The 22,029-nt window shown below is 39.0% G+C and overlaps 1 protein-coding gene across 2 annotated transcripts in view; it reads left to right on the top strand.

The window, feature by feature from the left end:
* kcnab1.S (potassium channel, voltage gated subfamily A regulatory beta subunit 1 S homeolog) overlaps positions 1 to 22,029 on the top strand; it is a 163,670-nt gene that overhangs the window by 86,627 nt on the left and 55,014 nt on the right. For both annotated transcript variants that reach the window (XM_041564918.1, XM_018265741.2), the window contains exon 2: positions 14,578 to 14,621. In XM_041564918.1, the coding sequence (XP_041420852.1) occupies positions 14,578 to 14,621 (44 nt within the window). The remainder of the gene's footprint in view (positions 1 to 14,577; positions 14,622 to 22,029) is intronic.

Genomic DNA, 22,029 nt, shown 5'->3' with positions numbered 1-22,029 from the left:
AAAATTTTTTTTTGACACTCAATGCCATACAAGTTTATTAGTGTCATTTTTGCCGAGAAACAAGGCGAAAAAATTCACCCATCCCTAATCATGAAAAGTCTGCATATTTTTTAATTGATGTATATTGCAAAGTTGCTTGAAATTGTGTTTACTTTTCAAAAAGCTTAAGTTATGTTTTTGTGGAGTTCCTCTTTAACCTTTTACAAAACGAGACACCAAACCAGGTTTTTTTTTTAGAATTGGAAGGCCACAGCTTTAATAAAATTATTGTACAATTAACACTTTAACAAGTTGTAACACTCAAAGTATATACATTGCAACTTAGCTAACCCCACCATTTAAAGGGGATGCAAAGGCAAAAAAATAAAATCCCATTTTTACTTTCTTTAATGAAAAAGAAATTTATCTCCAATATACTTTAATTAAAAAATGTATATAGTTTTTATAAGAAACCTGACTGTATGCAGTGAAATACCCCCTTCATTTTACTTGATCTGACTGCTGCTGATAACAAACTTCAGACGGTTCCGGCAGTTAAACAATCATACTTTCCAGTGATAGGGGGGAACCCCCATCCACCTTACTTCCCAGAACTCAAGCAGCTTTCTTTGTTTCCTGTAGAGCAGCCCAGCGACTGTGTAGAGATTCATATCTGCAGACCCAATGCAGTCTACATATTCTGATTATTAATCGTTCTTGCTGTATCGGCTTCTATGGCAGATATTATTTGACTTGCTCTTTTGATAATTTTATGATGATCCCTAAGCTTAACCTCCCAACTGAAGCCCAAACCACACTGAGCATGTGCGTAGTCTTGGTCTTGCAAAGATGTTTAACATAATTACAAGGTGACCCCCTGCAGCCAACTTTGAAAGCATATACCATTTGTTTTATTAGGCTTCTGGTGCAGTAAGTTCATGTTTATGTTTAGTATACAAAATACAGCATTTCAAACATTATTGTATTTTAGACTTTAGTTCCCCTTTTTGCTTGCTGCTAGGGTTAGGTGGACAAGCGATATAAAGAGGATACCAGTCGTCCTCTTATTGTGGGATTTGCCCACCAAAAGCATTGCCTTAAATATACCCAGGACTAAGTATTCCCATCTAGCTGTGACATTACAACAGAATTCTTTCAACTGGAGTAACGAACATACCACAATCTTAAAGGGGTGGGTGGGAGGTACTTTGCCATGGTGGAAACCTAAATGTTGCCAGTTTGTGTCACATCTGTGACATCACTAACAGCCAACCAGCTCATGCACCTGTTTTTCCTCTGTTAGTCCAGTCCTCTCCCCCTGCCTGAAAGCTCCGTGCCCATCTGGCAAGTCCCATCCTGCACAGATTTATGAATGAGCACAGAACACCACTCATAACCCATGCAGCATGGTGGGTATGCCGAGAACCGGTTGCTATGTAGCATTGATGAGCACTGAGATACGTTTCTAATGGAGTAATGAGTAAAAGGAACCCCAATATTATAGCATGCTTCAATGCAACTACAATCATTGCAAAACTTGTTAAATAAAAGTAATGGATGTGAAACTGAAGACTATGTTAAGTAAAAATAACGCACAGACGCTGATAGACTTAGATAACACTCAAAGGCCGGGTTTTGCTTGGACCTTGGACATCCCGAATTCTACGACTTCCGCAATTTTCCAACAACATACGAAAATAATGAAGCTACTTCCAGTCAGTAGGTATCAGGAAATGTTTTTACAAATATTGCATAATGTTTATTTAACACCAATCAGAAGATACAAAATGGGATGTCTGCCCTCTGACAATTGCCTTAGGTGCCAGTCCCCCAAGGCAGATTTATTACATAGTCTGTGGTCTTGCCCCTTCCTAGAGACCTTCTGGATGGAGGTTGCTAATTACGGTGCTCAGATGACTGGTAAACCCATTCAAGCACAATTGGAATGGGCAATGTTTAGTGATGTGACTGTTTTGACACGTCTATCTAAGTCTGACAAAAATTTTATGGGGAAACTAGCAGCTGCGGCCCGGAAAACAATTCTGCAACAATGGCTCAATACTGATTCACCCACCATGGCAGTAGTAAAACAAAAATTACACTTCATCTTTCACATGGATTGGTTGGAAACCACGATAAAAAAAAGAACAGAATACTGATAATTTTTTTGCGAGATGGTCGACATATATTGAATCTTTACCACTATTACTTAGACACCTTACGATACACACATTCCGTTATACAACATGTTACGATACAGCGATACTTATGGAACATCCGATGGTTCTGGAATCGTCCCAGTATCTCAGAGACCAGCGACTAGATCATCGACACTCAAGTCAATCGCCCCCAGGAGCTCATCTCACCAACAGGTTATTAAGTTCCTACTCATCGAACCCTATATAGGGATTTTTCTTGTCTTTCTTAGTCCTTTGTCTGAGCTATTAGTTTAATTTGTTATTACTGTTCTTGATATATTATGTCTAATGCATATACATAATGTTACAAACTTAACGTGAATTTTTTTTCCCTTGATTTTGACTTTGTAACTATTATGTGAAGATCCTTTAATAAAAACAAGTTTTAAAAAAATAACGCACAGATATTTTTACAACCTTTTTCTGGATCCTTCTATGCTTACTAGAACTATATACTATATGGTCGAGTATAATACAGAAGACCTTGACATTACTGAGCACCTTGCAGGCTATTCATCAGGTATACACAGTGACCATGACCAATTGAAACTTGTGTATTATAGAAAATAATGTAACATTCTTTAAAATATGAGACTATATAATCACTATAAAAGCACTTGTACCTTTAGCCTAGCACCCATCTTGACCTGTAGAAATCTGTGTTGACCTAGAGCAGGGGTCCCCAACCTTTTTCACCCGTGAGCAACATTCAGAAGTAAAAATAGTCAAGGAGCAACACAAGCATCAAAAATGTTCCTGGGTGGTGCCAAATAAGGGTTGTAGTTGACTATTGGTAGCCCCTACTTGGACTGGCAGCCTATAGGAGGCTTTGTTTGGCCATAATCCTGGTTTTTATGTAACCAAAACTTGCCTCCAAGCCTGGATTTCAAAAATAATCACCTGCTCGGAGGCCACTGGGAGCAACATCCAAGGGGTTGGGGAGCAACATGTTGCTCACGAGCTACTGGTTTGGGATCACTGACCTAGAGTATATGGAAGTTGGATATATCATAAGAGAGGCATAAATACAATTATAGTACCTGACTGTATACAGTATAGATGAAATTGTTAAGCAGTTAAATTGTTTGATCTTGTTTCCTTCGTTATTCAGATCATTTTCGGGAAGAGAAGGTAGTTAATAGAATTATCCTTCCCAGATAACCCCACTGAGTAATACATATAAACCTAAACTATTAAACTATCTCTCTTATTCTAAGGAGGTCAGAGGGTAGGTATTAAGAGTAAAAAAACACTAGTGATACATTAATAGTTTATGATAAAAATACCAATATATACTGTAAGTGAATATTTTTTTCTTAGAAAATACCTATTTATTTGGCTCACACAGAATAAAGGCATAGATTCCCCTTTTTTTTGGTCCTGGTTAATTTCCCAGCTGTGTTTCCTTATGGGTGTGTTCATATCTAGCTCCCCAGTGTAGAGATGTCAAGGGCGGGTTTTGAGCATCATTGTTGCATTGCAGAAGGATTGCTATACACAGCACATTCATTATTGTTTTACTAGCTGACTGCGGAGAGATGCAAAGCTTACAAAGTACATCAAGTCTGTCATTAATCCCCATGGCTCTTCTAGTAGCTGCAGGCTACTAATAGCATGTTATGTGTTTCTTCACCATCTCTGTCCCCAATGGCTGCTGGTTATGACTAGATGTAGCAAAAGAAAGAATCAGTAGTCACATGTACTAATTGTGTTTGTGCCCAAGATAAAGGTTTCCTTTTTTCCCTCAATCCAAAAACATACATTCAGAACTTAGACTGTACGCTTCACTGATGGGAATGATGTACATGTATGGGATCCGTTATCCGCAAAAATCCATTATGGAATGTTAAAGGGGCAGATTCACTAAGGGTCGAATTTCGAAGTAAAAAATACTTCGAAATTCGACCCTCGAATTGAAATCCTTCGACTTCGAATATCGAAGTCGAAGGATTTAGCGCTAAACGTTCGTTCGATCGATCGAACGATTTTTCGTTCGATCGAACGATTAAATCCTTCGAATCGAAGGATTTTAATCCAACGATCGAAGGAAAATCCTTCGATCAAAAAAAGGTTAGCAAACCTATGGGGACCTTCCCCATAGGCTAACATTGACTTCGGTAGGTTTTACCTGCCGAAGTAGGGGGTCGAAGTTTTTTTTAAAGGGAAAGTACTTCGACTATCGAATGGTCGAATAGTCGAACGATTTTTCGTTCGATTCATTCGATTTCGTTCGTATTCGAACGAATTTAACCAATTCGATGGTCGAAGTACCAAAAAAAACTTAGAAATTCGAATTTTTTTCATTCGAATCCTTCACTCGAGCTTAGTGAATCAGCCCCTTAGTCTCCCATATACTCTATTACAGTATAATGAAATAATCCAATAGTTTACAAAACTACGTCAGATGTTATTCCGTGATGACTACGCGAATCTGCTTCTTTGTCTTTTTTTATTACTTTTTTTGAGTACCGGATATGGCGTCACTGACATAATAATGTTGAAGATGAAGCTTCGGCTTATTTATTTGCCAGTCGTAACCTGGCGAAATATACTTTGGCTAAAAAGGGTAACAAAGAGAAACTTTTACATTTTTACATTTTTTACATTTTAATAAGTGGATCAATAAGTGTTTGAGTGAAAATTTGCCTGGCAAAATGGTGCAAAAGTTCTCTAGTAGAGAACTTTTCTTCTCTTATTCCCCTTTTAGTAAATAGGCGATGTCTCTGCGAATTTAGCGAAAATTTGTCAAGAAAACACAATTCACTATTTAGTATGTACCCCTTAGTATGATACAGAAAGTGATATTCTAAGAAAATTTGCAATTTTTTTTATTTGTGGTTTTTGAGTTTTTTTTTTTTTAGCATTTTACTCAGCAGCTCTCCGGTTTGCCGTTTCAGCAATTGGTTGCTATTATTATTAACATGTATTTATATAGCACCAACATATTGCGTAGCACTGTAAGTAAATGTGATTATACAACTAAATCACATGAATTCTATACATAGAACATATGGAGTTACATACATCACAATCAATACCGGTACAAAAGGTGAGGGAGGCCCTATGCATAGGCATACACTCTAAAGGGAAGGGAGTAATACACAAGGAGTGGGAGTGGGTAAGATCAAATTAAGTGGGTGAGAAATGTGGTACTGTAGGTGGTGTTGTGTTTGGAAGTTAAGCAGAGTGAGGGTAGGCTTCTCGAAAAAGTGCATTTTAAGAGATTTCTTGAAAGCAGAAAGGTTGGGAGAAAGTCGGACAGACCGTGGGAGAGAGTTCTAGAGGAGGGGTGCAGCCCTTGCAAAGTCTTGAATGTGAGCATGTGAGGATATAATGAAAGAAGAGTTAAGTAGCAGGTCAGGAGGAGCGTAGTAAGCGGTTGGGTGAGTATATAAAGATGACTTCAGAGATGTAGGGTGGGGCAGAGTTATGAAGTGCTTTGAAAGTCAGTGCCATTGATTTGAATTTGATTCTGAAAGGTAACGGAAGCCAGTGCAGGGATTGACAGAATGGCGAGGCAGAGGAGGAGCGGTTGCTGAGGTGTATGAGCCTCGCAGCAGTGTTCATTATGGACTGGAGAGGTGACAGTCTCTGGAGGGGAAGGCCAATTAAAAGAGAGTTACAGTAGTCTAGACGCGATATGATGAGAGAGTGAATAAGAATTTTGGCAGCATCTTGGCTACTATCCAAATTAACCTAGCAACCATACAGTATATTGAGTAATAAAAAGTAGCAATAACAATAAATTTGTAGCCTTGCTGAGAATTGGATTTTTCGGTGGTGCCAGTGACCCCATTTGAAAGCTGGAAAGAGTAAGAAGAAGGCATTCAAAATCTATAAAAAAAGATAAAATGAAGGCCAAATGATGGTTGCTTAGAGAATTGACCATTCTGCAAGACTACTGAAATTTAACTTAAAGGTAAACCACCATTTTAAACACTGGTCAGTAACCCATGGCAACCAATCAGGGGATATCATTAGCTGGTTACCTGTTTTAAAGTAAACATCTTATTGGTCGCAAAGAGTTACCATACCTGGGCAAACTTGGTGCATATTACCATATAAAAAAGTGGGTGGTCTGATTCACTAAGTGCTGCCATTTGAGCGAATACTCTTGGTCAACTGAGTTGAAAAAAAGCAGTTGAAAAAGTGTGTACCACCATCACTGAACAGAGCCAAAGTTTCCCACGCATGTATATTTTGGTATATAAAAGCTCTTGCCTAAAGTGCACTAAAAAAAAAATCAGCCAAATACCATTGGAATTGTACTACAATAAAGCTACTTAAAATTAGTATTATCATGTGTTATTTTTATATATAACAGAAGATTTCACACCATGATACATAAAGTAACACTTTTTAAAAATGTATTTTAGCACGTTGTAATCTACCTTGCTGTGATCATAACAATGGCAGTAACTATGCTATACTAGTTGGACTTTGGAATCGTGTAAAGCTTTCTGATACTAATTATATAAAAATGAGAAGTGCTTTACTTTGAGTAGAGCCTTTTCTTTTCTTCCCTGTTGGCTAATATAAAGCCTCTGTTCAAGTGCTACATGCATGAAAATATTCTTGAAGGGTCCATAAAACATCATTATATTTCTTGCTGAGCCCACACATATCGATATTCAGGAAAACTTTCCCTCTATTCCATTGTTCTTTAAGTTAATGTGCAATGCTCTGTTAAAACTTCTGAAAAAACAAATGAATCGTTTTCGGGTTTTGCTTGTCAAAACACTTCGGGGGTTTTGTTTCCAAATCCTAAAAACTTGAAATATTTGGGGGTTTTTTTTTCTTTACTATAAAATCTGAATATTTAATGGAAAAAAACTTGAATTTTCGAGATTTATTATTCCCCAAGAATGGAAAAAGTCAAAATCCAAAAATCCGGCATTTCAGACTTGCTGAGGTTGTATATAAGTCAATGGGAGAGGTCCCTATCCTATTTGGAAGTTTCTGTGTGTAGAAACCCTGAGATTTGGGTGTATTTATCTCAGGCATTCCTCTTTAGTATTTGGACACCTAAGGGTCCTTTAGTTAACTCAGGCAGCTATGTCCCTTGCTGGGTCCAAATTAGTTCATGGAGATTGTCCACTAGATGGCACTGTTTGTCAATATAAAAGTGTTTAGCACCATGCGGTCTGGGTCTGTCCTGGGACTTTGCCTCACTGAGAGGTACTACAGGTCCAGGCCTGCCGGGAAAGTTAGTTAAGTGTAAGATAGTGATAGTAATACAGTAATAGTCGCTCTAGGAGTGAAAGTCAGCACAGGGTAGCTAGTGAGCAGATGTGGCTCCAACGAGGAGAAATAGTGGGGTTAGGACCCCGTGGTATTTGAACCACTAGTGCAGGGACTACAGTGGGTGAGTTGAGGACCAGATAGGATACCAAGACCCAAGATCCCAGGCTGAATACAGTGGGTGAGGTGAGGATCAAGTCCGGTGCCAAGATACAAGACCTCAGGCTGAGAAACCCATGCCTTAGTGCTTCACCAGAGGGATAGTGCCCAGTGAGAGTGGTAACTATTCCCCAAGTCTATTGTTGCTGATTGATATTGTATTCTACTCCGTCTGTTGCATCTTCTACCTCCTGGAGGGAATATTGTTGTTGGAGGCTACGCTATAACTGCCGTGAACATCAAAGTGCTGTAACTTATGATCTTGCCGGTGCTCTGTTAATAAACCAGTTATAATTTACTGCAAAGGACTTGTCTGGCTGAATCTACTGCTGCATTAATCCACACCAGGTACCGGGAGTTGCAGGGAGTTGCCCGGGTACACTGGGGGTCGGGGGGCACACTAATAGCAGTGTTAGCCTGGTCACACATAGCCCTAATCCACAGCAAAAGTACACTCAAGGGTGTGCTACATGTGGTTTGCGCTGAAATTAGGCCAAAAGACTATTTCGGACTTTTCAGGAAAAAATCTGAAACATTTTGGGTTTTCGGGAAAAAGCCTGGAAAAACTCAGAAAAAAAGTTTTTTGTTTAAACTCTATTTTATTGAATTTGTCCCCGTTCCTATGATGGATTCTAGTTTTTTAATTGAAAATTGATAAACAAGGCCCTTCAAGTCAAGCTATGAGCTTTTATGACAACTGAATGAAAATGATCACATAATAACTAGTTACTCTTCTTTCAAAAATGTATTAGAAGGTTTTGTATAATATATACTGTACATACAAAATTTAAATAGATTTGAAGGAGAATGATGTATTAGATTTACATTGTAGACAGACATTTTTAGATAGCGGCAATGGTTGTAATCTGCATTTAGTAAACATTTGTTAATGTCATGAAAGGTCCTCCTTTATATGAGGCTTGCTTGCAGAACTTCAGAGAGAAATAGAGAATGATTAATGGGTACTAGGTCAATTATCCAGCATTTTGGAGTTTCTTAAATTAGGGGCCTTCCCCTTTTGTGCAATACCATGATTTACTATTTGCTAGCTTAGTTAAGGTACAAGGTATCGCCCTTGTTATTACCAAGAAATTTGGGAAAATATTTCTTTATATGGGAAAAAGCAATGTTGTATAGTTGGAGCTTCTGAAAGACAAGTAATAGATCTCATATCTTCATTAACGTAGCTGTATAGTTCAACTCTTTTTATGATAAAAACAAACTTTAGTAGGTACTCCTTCTGTTAACAGGCAGGGGCACTTTCTACAGTAATTGGTTGAGCAAACCATAGTGATAGGATGTTCACAAGGCTTGCTCACAAGGCTGCTCCCTTTACTTTACAGAAGCTAGGGAAACATGACACTAACACATCCATATTAATTTCTGCTAGTTCAGTGTCTACAGGGAATAAAACAAAGGTGTAATGGGCCTTCAAAGGGTAGAAAGCACCTTTTAATTATTGGTTAAAAATGTAATGCTCATATATTCACTTGAGGGAAGCATGGCAGGGGTGAGCATGGCTCACTGTTCCTTTAAAGTTGCCTTCTCTAACTCTTCTACTATGTTCCCTCTCTCTGTCTGAGTTCCTCAAGGCTCTGTTGTAGGCCCCCTGCTGTTCTCTGCTTGCTCTATACTACTTCATTAGGAAAACTTAATAAGTCGTTTGGACTTCAGTTATCAACTTTATGCTGACACCCAACTCTACTTGTCTACTCCTAATCTTTCTAATTCTGTCATTTCCCAAGTTACAGACGGTCTCTCTGCTGTCTCCTCCTGGATGTCACAGCACCACCTGAAACTGAACCTTTCAAAAACAGAACTCATTATATTTCCTCCAAGATCTTCCCCTGTTCCTCAGATATCACTCACCGTAAACAACACCACCTTTCAGTACACCACACAGGCACGCTGCCTAGGAGTTAAGGTGGCCATACATGGAGAGATCCGCTCGTTTGGCGATGTCACCAAACAAGCGTATCTCTCCCCGATATGCCCTAGGGCCAACGATCGGATCCTAATGGTGGCTATACGGGCGGTCGGATCGCGGGACCGCATCAACGAACAGATGCGGCCGCGATCCAACGGGATTTTTAGTCCCATCCGATCGTGATCTGGCCGACTTTCTGCCAGATCTCGATCGGGGAAGCCAGTCGGGGGGCCCAATACACGGGCCAATAAGCTGCCGACTCTGTCTGTCGGCAGCTTTTATCGGCCCGTGTATGGCCACCTTTATCCTAGACTCACATCTGTCTTTTTCACCACACATCCAAACACTTGCAAAATCTTGCTGTACTCAACTGCGCAACATTGCCCAAATACAATCATATCTCAGAATCAGCCAAAATACTTATTCGGTCTCATATCATCTACCACCTTGATTACTGCAACCTACTCATCGCAGGTATTCCAACAAGTCGCCTTTCACAACTCCAATTCTAAATGCTGCTGCTAGACTCATTCATATATCTCACCGTTCAACATCAGCTGCTCCCTATGCATGTACCTTCACTAGCTCCCAATCTCCTCTAAAATCAAATTCAATTACTCACACTTATATTTAAGACTAGGGATGTAGCGAACTGTTCGCCGGCGAACTTGTTCGCGCGAACTTCGACCGTTCGCGTCCGCCTAATGTTCGCGAACGTTTGGGAACGTTCGCATTTTGAGTTCGCATTCGATACGAATACAAATCGTTCGACCATTCGACCGCTAAAATCGATTTCCATTCGTTCGAACGATTTCCATTCGTTCAAACGATTTCCATTCGTTCGAACGATTAAAATCCTTCGAACGTTCGATTCGAATGAAAATCCTTCGATCGAACGATTAAAATCCTTCGAACGTTCGATTCGAATGAAAAATCCTTCGAACGTTCGAATCGAACGATTTTAGCGGGTGTTCGAAGTTCGCGAACTGTTCGCGAACGTTCGCATTTTTTGCCGGTGTTCGCGAACGGCGTTCGCGAACACCAAATCGGCAGTTCGCTACATCCCTATTTAAGACCCTACACAGTGAAGCCCCTCCCTATATTTGATCTCTGATCTCCAAATACACTGCTTCACGCAACTTTCACTCTGCTTCTGACCTTCGCCTCACTTCTCTTCTCATCACTTCTGTCCATTATCGTCTACAAGACTTCTCTCAGGCTTATGCTTTTCTCTGGAACTTTCTGCCTCGAGCTGTCAGACTTTCTCCTTCTTTCCAAACATTCAAATGCTCCTTAAAGACCCACCTGTTTAAAGAAGCTTATTCAATGTACCTTAATTAATCAATCAATCATTGCTGTATTGTAAATCACAAAATTGTTTCTAAAATCCTAATGTCTCAATTGTACCATAACCTTTAGTATAAAAAAATCTAATTTGTAGGGCCCTCTAATCCTATTATACTCTGTAAACCCTTGTTTGTTATCCACCATTTATTCCCTGTTTGTTATAACCAAGGTAAAGCACTGCGTATCTTGTCCGCGCCATATAAATAAATTGATGATGATGATATGTTGCTATAAATGTTATCAATATAGCTGTGTTCATCTTCTGCATTCCATTTACATAATGATGATAAACTATTTTTTGTGGTTATTTTCATTAAATATTTAACAAATGGCTTGGTTGACATTCATCTAAACAGAGTACAGTATATTTTTTATATTATTAATAAATCTCTATATTATTTACTGTATAAATATTAATTAGCTCTATTGGGATATGTCAAGGAGAGCTACCAGAGAAAACATTCTGCAACAGAGGCTTATCAAGGGCCCTTCTGATCTCAGTGATGGAATTGACCAACTCTACTGTACCAAACTTCTCTGTCCTTTCTTCTCCTTACCTCCTACACTCTCCACTCTCTCGAGAGGTGAGGCAAATGGATGTGTGAGTGCTGTGATGCTGAGATCACTGAATGTTTCAGTAAGGGATCTATTATAATGAATGCTTGGGGTATGGGTTTTTCCCCATATAGGAGTTCAATTGAAGATAAGCAGGAACATGGAACATCAGTGAATAGGCATACACTCAGGGCATATAGCAGTAATGGTCAGTATAATTCCCCCAGGGTAAAATAGAAAATACACTGCATAAACAAATAATTATCCAGCACCCAAGGCGTATGGAGAATGGGCCCCTAACAGGAAGAGCTAAAGAGCAACTGGGAAGCGGGATATTGAGCCCACAACCTGGGACAGCGGGACAGGCAGCTGAAGGCGGGACTGTCCCGCGAAAAACGGGACAGTTGGGGGGGTATGCCTTAGTAATAGGCAATACCTTTTTTTAAACAGGGTGCATGCAGCATAATGTGTTTACCTTCACATTCTTTCCATCCTGAATCCATAGAAATTGCAGCATTCCAAAATGGTCATATTAATATTACCTTTATTTCACATATGGCATAGCAATTTTTTGTACCTTGCTGGTCCTTTAGCAAGCTGACAAACTCATTTGGGAGTGCTGCAGTTTCTATGGATTCATAATACACAGTATACACAGGAGTGTATGGTCTGTGTGTTGCCTCAGAGATCACCTGACCAGAATTGGGGAATCAAAAGACAGAATTCTGTCTTTTAATTGGCTCATGTGACCTAACATGTATGGTATGTTTGTGTGCACCACAAATCCTAGGATCCCAGGGGGTGGCCCTTCTTTTTTAAAATGGCAATTTTCTATTTTAATTTCACATACTACTAAAAAGTATATTGTTATGAAAATTGTTTATCTACATGAAGCAGGGTTTTACATATGAGCTGTTTTATGCAATACATTTTTTATAGAGACCTACATTGTTTGGGGTTATGGTTTTCCTTTAAACAAATATTTTGACTTAAATGGCCAAAAAATCAGAATAGCTGTTTGTTACATATTTGCAGTGTAAATATTACACTGTTACATGTGTCAGTGATATACGTGACTGTCTATTTACTTTGCTTGCATATAGTCTGTAACTGCATTTGAAAAAATGGAGATACTTTATTCTGTGACCTTGGTCATTGGTAACTTTAACCATAAGATTACATGAACTTTAGAGTAGATGCATATTTCTACATTCATAAAGTGCTATTTGGCATAGCTGGGAGTGTTCAATGCAATGAGGAAAATTGTACTTGTTGTGCCTGCTAATTGTTAGCTACAGGGCTCCCTGGAGAATGGCAATCCTCTGCTCTGGGTCTTGTGCCGGAGAGCCCTATTATCCCTCTAAATGTTATTAAAGAGTAAACAGTTCAGAGACAAATACATGTTATTATCTGTTCAGTATGAATCATACAGTACATGGCTTGCAATTATTTTATACTTTTTTTTATTTGATCTAAAATCTCATTAAGTCATTAAGTGTCAAAATGTAAACTGCTCTTGTAGTGGTTACTCCATGATGTCACGTAAGGCAAGTGACCTAAATTAACCAAGCTGATCACCTTCAAAAATTTCTAAACCCTAAAAATGAAAAGCTTGCAGACCCCACGGGGCACTGTATACTTTATTTAAGCTCAACATGCTGCCATCATATAAACTGAATGAAAATGCTTAGAAATCATTCCAGGAGACGTTTGAAGATGACATTGCCTTACAACATCTCTTGCGCAATTCTGTCAGGACGAGTGAGAATGAATTGAGCTTTAATAGAAGAAGAACAATGAATGGACCACTTGCGTGCTTCCAGTATTTTCCCTTCTCTGCTATTTTACTTAAAATAGAAGGAATATCTTAAACCAGGAGGACAGACATTTAGTGGGAGTGGCTTTCCCCCTAAAAGTATAAGACTATTACATGTAGGGGCCGATTCACTAACTTCGAGTGAAGGATTCGAAGGTAAAAAACTTTGAATTTCGAAGTTTTTTTTGGGCTACTTCGACCATCGAATGGGCTACTTCGACTACGACTTCGAATCGAAGGATTCAAACTAAAAATCGTTCGACTATTCGACCATTCGATAGTCGAAGTACTGTCTCTTTAAAAAAAACTTCGACCCCCTAGTTCGCCATCTAAAAGCTACCGAAGTCAATGTTAGCCTATGGGGAAGGTCCCCATAGGCTTGGCTAACTTTTTTTGATCGAAGGATATTCCTTCGATCGTTGGATTTAAATCCTTCGAATCGTTCGAGGGAATTATCCTTCGATCGTTCGATCGAACTATCTGCGCTAAATCCTTCGACTTCCATATTCGAAGTCGAAGGATTTTAATTCCTAGTCGAATATCGAGGGTTAATTAACCCTCGATATTGGACCCTTAGTGAATCGGCCCCGTAATGTCAAGATATAAATATGCCCTACTGTGGTTATTTACTGTCTTTGTAGTGTGCTATGTTTGCATAAGACTTTAAAGGGCTAGTATCACCTAAACATGAAAATAATTATATAAATGTAAAGATTATAGGGCCCATTTATGAATGCTGAGCACAAGGGTTAAGTATATTGCAGCCATCAGTGCCCAGTATACAAAGTTCTGGTTGCCTTAATAACATTTTACAAATCACTTTTATTTGTTGGTAGGTTTGGTCTTTAATGGATGGTCTTACTGCCAGGTGAGGGTTATTATAATAGAGGCTCACTGTGAATGTGTTTGACTTTGGGTATTTTCTTTTGGCTGTCTGCATGTTCATAGAGATTAAATATACACCAGTCAGTTGATACCAAAAGACACTTGGCTTACCTGTTTGTTCCATGTTTCTATCATTACGTTAACCTGAATGTATATTCCTATAGTTCTATTTGTGCACACAGCAATGTACAGTTGAATTCAAAACGTTATGTTCATATACTGTATTGAAGAACACATTGGGTACCCCCCAGGTTCCATTTTATTTGTTGCTTGTGTTTTATAGTTCTACAACCTTTACCTTCAAACTATGGTTAACCCTTCCACACGAAGAAGGGCATTTCTTTGTCAACAGGGAATATATGTAACTATTATATCATGTCTATAATTGCAGCCTTTTCTTTCTATAAATTGGATTCTAAATGAAGCATAGTCTTAAAAAAAGTAATACTTTTTCTCTTTTTATTTGCTAGGAATCTTGGAAAATCAGGCCTCAGAGTATCGTGCTTGGGACTTGGTAAGTATATACTTAACTTGTACAGAAAGCACTGTAAGGTTTAAATATTCGATACCATTTTACATTTAATGCAACTTTATATTCAGAATTTATTTTTGACAGGTTCATATAGTTTTCATGTTTCTCAATTTATGATTATGTATTAGCTCCATAGTTTGCCAGTTTCTGAATGCTGAATTAAAAAGAACATGGGGTTATGTTACCTGCCTTACAATAAACGCATTGCAGAGATGATGCTTTAATTTCACAGAACTGCTTTGCAAGCTGATACTTTACATACGCTAATTCTATGCATTAGTTACTCTTTAATTGCTTAACAGTTCATTTAATATTTCTCCAAAAGCTGCATTGTATAAAACTTTGCTAAAAAAAGACATTTATTATTTACTTTGATGTACCAAACATGTAGATCTCCGCAGCTCAGTGTGAACAATCACATAATATAACTTGTATCTCACTTTTAACTGTAGGTACTTTGCACAGAGGGAATTCTTTTCATTGTGGATTGTGGCTTTGTGAAATTTTGCTGTTATAAAGTACAAATTCGATTTTTGTTGTCATCTACTATAGTAATCACTGACCTACACGATCAGAGTAACCCATGGCAACTATTAAGACATTTGCCTTATTTTCCTATCTTTCAGTAGATTGCTCCAAGCTAATTGCTGACTGGTTGCCATGGGATACCCCACTGGTGCAATTTAGCACCAACAATATGTTGGTAAATGATACACCAGGGTGTTTTAGACTAGGAGAAATGTCAGCCCACACATATCATTATATAAACCCATTCTGTCTGATAGATCTTATATGCTGTTTATGGACACTGTTTTGTAAGAGGTGGCAGGATTTTTTTTTTGGCTGCAAATGAAATCTTTATTCTTAATACATAGGTGCACTGTGTGCATTGCCCTCATTTCTTTACTCAGAGTTCCCAATTCTGCGTTGAGACATTGTTCATACTAAGGAAATCAATTTGCAGATCAATGAGTCACTGACCTATGGCGTTGTTAGAAAGCATTATTATGAAAGAAAAATTGTTCTACATTAATGGGAGTCCTATTGCAGCTCAAAGCAAAGCCTTGGGGATTGTTTCTGCATTTGTATTAAAGCCTAACAGCAAGGGTTTATGCTAATTAAATGGAATATAAAGCTGAGACACCTACCCACTATCAGATACCTATGTACATGCAAACATAAAGCAGCATTGTTTTTTATTCTTTATACACTTAATTATTGAAATCATGCCTAATAATTTCTTTCCTTTTAATGTCCTCCTTCCTTAGTCTTCAGTACATTCTCCTCCCTGATTGTGCCATTGCCTAATGTAACCTTTCTTTGCTTAGATTAAATGAGAACTAAAGCTTATATACAGAAGTAGCTAGAAATGTTGTACATTATGTTTTGGGCTTCTGTACTAGCCCAAGGCTTCTGTACTAGCCCAAGGCAACCACAGGCCTTTAACAGGGAAGATCTGTGCCTCCAAAGGTGCCCCAGGAGCAGGCCCGGACTTGTAATCTGTGGGTTCTTGCAAATGCCAGAGGGGCTGCTATAAGGTCCCATAGAAAGTCAATATTTAGTGGGCTGGTGGGGGCTGTTTGGGCCTCTGTGTGGGCTGATGGGCCTCTGTGTACCTGAAATACCAGGGCCTATTTTAATTCTCAGTCCAGACCCACCCAGTAGCTCCCCATCTTCTTTTCTGCTGATTCACTGCATATGCTCTGTGCTGCTGTCACTTACTGAGCTTAGGGACCAATTCACAATATACAGTACACATAGAATATAAATGTCACAATATAAGACTGATTAGTAATTAATGCAGATAATTACTATATGGCAGCACAGAAATCAGTGCAATTAGCATCAGGATGTAATAATCAGCCCTGTAGCATCAGTTTTTTATTACAGACAAACCTCATTTTCTGTTTGTAAGTTTGCGACTACCCCTAAACGTAGCTTCTCGGTAGCTGCTCAGAGCCCAAGGAGCATGTGAGTGTCACAGACACTTTTCAAGATGGTGACCCCCTGTGACAAGTTTGAAGTCCTGGATCATTGCTGCTATTGACAAGCTGAGACTTTAGGCTGGTGCAATCAGTTCATTTTTAGAGGCATTCATTTTTAGGGTTTATTTCTCCTTTAATTCACACAACATTACCCTATACACAGGTGAAGCAGCATAAATTGTCCTTGCCAGACACTCCCTGCAAAAAATATTGGTGAGTTCCAAACCTCTAATCCAAGAATCACTTAAACAGGCAATTTGACCAACATTCCTGCCCTTCTGGAGTACGGATAAGAGAGGCAATAATAAAATGACTGATTTCTAGGTCCTCATTGGCTCCTAGGGTTACACTGTAGATACTGTTGCTCCACAGCTCACAGCTGTTAGATGCACAACAAATTGAGTCCTTCTGTTACTTGTGTAGGTACATGTGTAATGCTCCTACCCATCAGTTTATACATGGAACTTAACCGTTTCCCCAGCAACAAGAGAATACTTCCTTATCGCCCTGACCTCAAAACTATGTTTCTCTACTCAAGTGGTAATGACCTTCATAGTTTGGCATTTAATATCAGAAAAGTACATTATAATCAAAGTGTTCCATGTATTTATATTCCATATTAAATACTTGTCTTCAATATGGTAGAAGCCATTATTGATTCGTACAAACCCAATTCTTATTGTAAATCAATGCATATTTATAGTTACTTAGTCATAGTAAGATGAAACCTGCCTAACTGCAGGTTAACATCCCCAGTTTGCCCCACAGTAGGAAACAATCATATCTTGACTCCAAAGGGTAAATAAATCAATCCCCACTAGATCCCTGCAGCAGGCCAAGTTACCTGCAAAAATATGGCTATATTGTAGGTATGATTTGCAGGTGTTTTAATGGGTGTGGGGTTTGGTCAAAATAAAAGTTTTTTTACTCCTTTTTCACAAAAATATTTAGCAATTTTACAAGCTGATCCAGTGACTTACAAACTGACCCTGGGTCTAGAGACCCGTTTGAGTCTAATTAGGTAGACCAGCACCCGACATGGGGGCAGATTCTCTAAAGGGCAAAGTGGCTAACGACTTTTCGCCAGCGTTGCCACCTGCAGGGACATTGGAAATTCACTAACAGGCAAAGACGCCAATTCAATCGCACTTTATCGCCAGGCGACTTTTCGCTCTGGCAAACGATCGTTACTCCACAAATTCACTGAAGTGCGGATTTTACTGAACGTTACCTCTTTCGCCGGAGTTGACTTCCTCAGACCAGGCAAAGTGCTAAAAAGAAGCTAGATCTTCCTCAATCTTCTGTCACTTACAACATAACTTGCTGCCGAAACTGCATTAAAGTTCTAAAAACGTTGGCAACTTTTCCTTTTTTTAAGCAGGATTGGCTGCCAAGGCCCTAACTTAGACTTTTTTTGGGTAACCGGTTTTCTCCAGACATTTCATAACATATGGAACATTAATTTTACAGAGGGCTCATGTGTAGGGCATTATATTAACTCTCTTTTCTTTATTAAAGGGATCCTGTCATCGGAAAACCATGTTTTTTTCAAAACGCATCAGTTAATAGTGCTACTCCAGCAGAATTCTGCACTGAAATCCATTTCTCAAAAGAGCAAACAGATTTTTTTATATTCAATTTTGAAATCTGACATGGGGCTAGACATTTTGTCGATTTCCCAGCTGCCCCAGGTCATGTGACTTGTGCCTGCACTTTAGGAGAGAAATGCTTTCTGGCAGGCTGCTGTTTTTCCTTCTCAATGTAACTGAATGTGTCTCAGTGGGACATGGGTTTTTACTATTGAGTGTTGTTCTTAGATCTACCAGGCAGCTGTTATCTTGTGTTAGGGAGCTGTTATCTGGTTACCTTCCCATTGTTCTTTTGTTTGGCTGCTGGGGGGGGGGGAAGGGAGGGGGTGATATAACTCTAATTTGCAGTACAGCAGTAAAAAATGATTGAAGTTTTATCAGAGCACAAGTCACATGACTTGGTGCAGCTGGGAAATTGACAATATGTCTAGCCCCATGTCAGATTTCAAAATTGAATATAAAAAAATCTGTTTGCTCTTTTGAGAAATGGATTTCAGTGCAGAATTCTGCTGGAGCAACACTATTAAGTTATTCATTTTGAAAAAAAATGTTTTCCCCATGAGAGTATCCCTTTAAGGTTCCCAGGACATGTGTAATAAAAAGTGGTAACTTCAAGCATTTGCACCAACATTTATAATAAAGACCTCCATACAACTTTAAATTTCCCGCCGTATGCAAATTGACCTAAACGCAAGCAAATTTTCGGTGGGCACAAATGAACGATAACGCATCTTCGCTATGAATTGCTTGCACAGCCGAAGTAACTCTAGCGAAAAGTCGCTAGACGACTTCCGATTTTAGTGAATTAGTGTATTCGTATTGCATTCGCGCCTGGCAAAGTGGTGCAAGGGGTGCAAAGCTGATGCTGGGGAAAATTCCCCATTAGTGAATCTGCTCCATGGAGACTTATGACCCACATCTAAAGCAACAACCAGCATTTTTGCTCCTACCTGATTAATTCACAACTTGACCAACAACCCACTGACCACTATAAAACTAAATGAGATGTAAGGTTGCCATCTGGCTGACCTTTGGATGATGTCATTTGCTTTGTGAGATAACAATGGCATTTCTAATCTAAAATGACATCACATCTTCCGTCCTTACATGCAACTAATAGAATTCTATGAACAGAAACAACACAACACAGAAGCAAAAAGTAATTATACACAAGGGGCATAGTTGAGTAGATGGGGAATATTATAGGGAATAATCTACAATGGATTCTACCAAACTAATTATTTTATTTTGTGTCATTTCCAACTAATGGAAATTCCGTTTGCACAAAATACAACAGTATCCGAACGACATTGTGCTTTGCAAAAAAAGTGCATCATTTTTAATGAGAGAGAAGCATATCTATAACAGTAATTTTAAATGAAAATTGTTATACAAGAGGAGAAAATAGAATCATTTCCATGGGTGATGTAATGAAAGAAAGATAAAAGGAGTATGTTGTCATGGTAACAGGAAATTATATCTTTGGAAACATGCATGTAATGTTGCACAAATACAAAGCACAGTTCTGCTGCCTTCTACAAACGTTTGCCTCAACTTAAAGTCTTCTGCTTTGTACCAAGGAACTCCCGTTTTAATCATGTCTCATAAGCAGACCTGTTATATAAGGAATGTTTAGCGATTGTTTAAATCTCGAATAAAAGGCAGAGTTACCAATCTTTGATATTTGGGAATAATGTTAGGTCAGAAATTATATTAGAAAGCGTTTCTTAATGTTCTTATGAACTTATCAAGGTTTAATACATGTACTGGACATTATGGGGCATATTTATTATGCAGTGTAAAAAATGGTGGGATAATACACCACACATCGCCAGGCTTCAATGTGTTAAAAATGGCATAAAAAAACAATGTAACATTTTTATGTGTTTCTTCTCATGTGACTTCCGCTGGAAGCAATATAAAATAACTGCGTCAAATCTGGAGTTTGCATGGCTTAAAATTACACACACGATCGTCATTTATTTTACACAGCTTTTTGCCATTAGCACCTTGGGAAGGAACAGGGATGCAGAGAGATAATACCAGGTCTGCTGGGGGAAAAAAAGGGTTTCACAACAAAACAACAAAACTAATATTCAAGTTATCAGCCTAAAAATAAGCCCTCTATAAGATTAGCTGCTTCTTATTACAAACGCTGCAGAAAAATTATTTTTGGTTTAACTGGTTTAACAGAACCAGAAAAATGGAAAGACTTTTACTTTAAGTTCTAATTTTGGCCACTTGTTAGCTGCTCAGGGGCCTCCTCTCATTAAAACCCTCACCCCTCCCCCATTTTCTCTGTGGTGACCTCACATACAGTCCCCAAGCTTTACCCATATGTTTTTCTCTAACCTACACCTGAACGCTCAAATTCTCTACTAGGTGCGCAGTTGCCTCAGGGGCTCATTCCCAAACTACTCACTCCTGTGACAACAGACCTTTCTCACTGGCCTACCTACCTTTCAATCCTAGCTTGAACTCACACTCCACTACTGTCCACTAGCTAGCCCTGAAGGAGTTAGTCTCCCAAATGGTCTGGCCACACCAGTCTTATTCACGATCAACGGGGCAAATTCACTGAAGGGCGAAGTGGCTGACGCTAGTGAAAATTCATTGGCAATTCGCTAACAGGCATAGAGAACAATCTCACTAGTGAACGAGACCGTCGCTAGCGTTCATTCACACCCTATTGCTAGGCGACTTTTTTGCTCTGGCAAACGATCGTTACTCCGTCAATTCACTAAGATGAGAATTTTACTGAACATTACCTCTTTCACCAGAGTTTACTTTGCCACCTCAGACCAGGCAAACTGATAAAACCAAGCTACATCTTCCTCAATCTTATGTCTGTGACATCATATCCTGTATGCCGGAAATTCATTAAAGTTGTAAAAAAATAAAGATTTATGTTTTTTTTAAACTAATTTGATGGGCATGCCACATTTGTTTAAGGGTGAGCTCAGGTCTAGGGCATTAGCAGATCTCTTCTATCTTTCTTATCACTCATTGGACATGTGTTTAAAAAACTGGCCATGTCCATACGACTAATAAATAACCGCCCTATTCAAATGAAACTAAGTGTAAGTGTATTAGTGAAGTTTAGCTAGACAGAAATTAATGCTGCCGAAAATTATCTGTGAAATGCTTGCACTGCCCATGTAATGCTAGCAAAAATTTGCCAGCGCTCCGGCTGCTGTGACGCAACTTCGCATTTTAGTGAATTGGCGTAGTGGTAACGAATTTCGCCTGGCGAAGTGGCACGGAGTGTGGGTAGCCACTGGCAAAAATTCGCCTTTAGTGTATTTGCCCCATAGTGTTTTGAGGCCAAAGAGGAACACAGCTCTTGCACTTCCTTATAAAAACTCATGTAGGGTAATTCCCACCTGCTGGTTGAACTGTAATATTACTCGATCACATTGAAAACGCCTTGTTACATGTTCACTGCTCCAAAATTGCAGTAAATGTTGGCTAATGGAACTGTATGATACAGTGTGTCTTCTGCCTGTTAGGGTTGTTCTCTTCTGATTCCTAAAGTTTTTTATTTTATTATCATTTCCCCATTTATTATTTGAAAGGATGTTGCTAATTCCCGTTAACATGTTGGACCTGGGCCAGGCCATATTCGCATCAGCAGGTGTCTTGGTGGTGAAAAAAGGGCCACCACTATATAACACAAAGCAACATCCCAAGTTCAGACAACTTTTGTCCTTACCAACTTACCTGCATTTCAGCTCCTTCCTATGGCCATCTCCCCGGGAAAGCTATACAGGCACATCTTAGTTTTCACCAAGACAATGCCAAGACACTGGATTTATG

The sequence above is a fragment of the Xenopus laevis genome, chromosome 5S (genome assembly GCF_017654675.1).
Source record: "Xenopus laevis strain J_2021 chromosome 5S, Xenopus_laevis_v10.1, whole genome shotgun sequence".
NCBI classification, from domain to species: Eukaryota; Metazoa; Chordata; class Amphibia; order Anura; family Pipidae; genus Xenopus; species Xenopus laevis.
The sequence above is the reverse complement of the archived record's forward strand: the minus strand, read 5'-3'. Positions and strand labels throughout refer to the sequence as shown.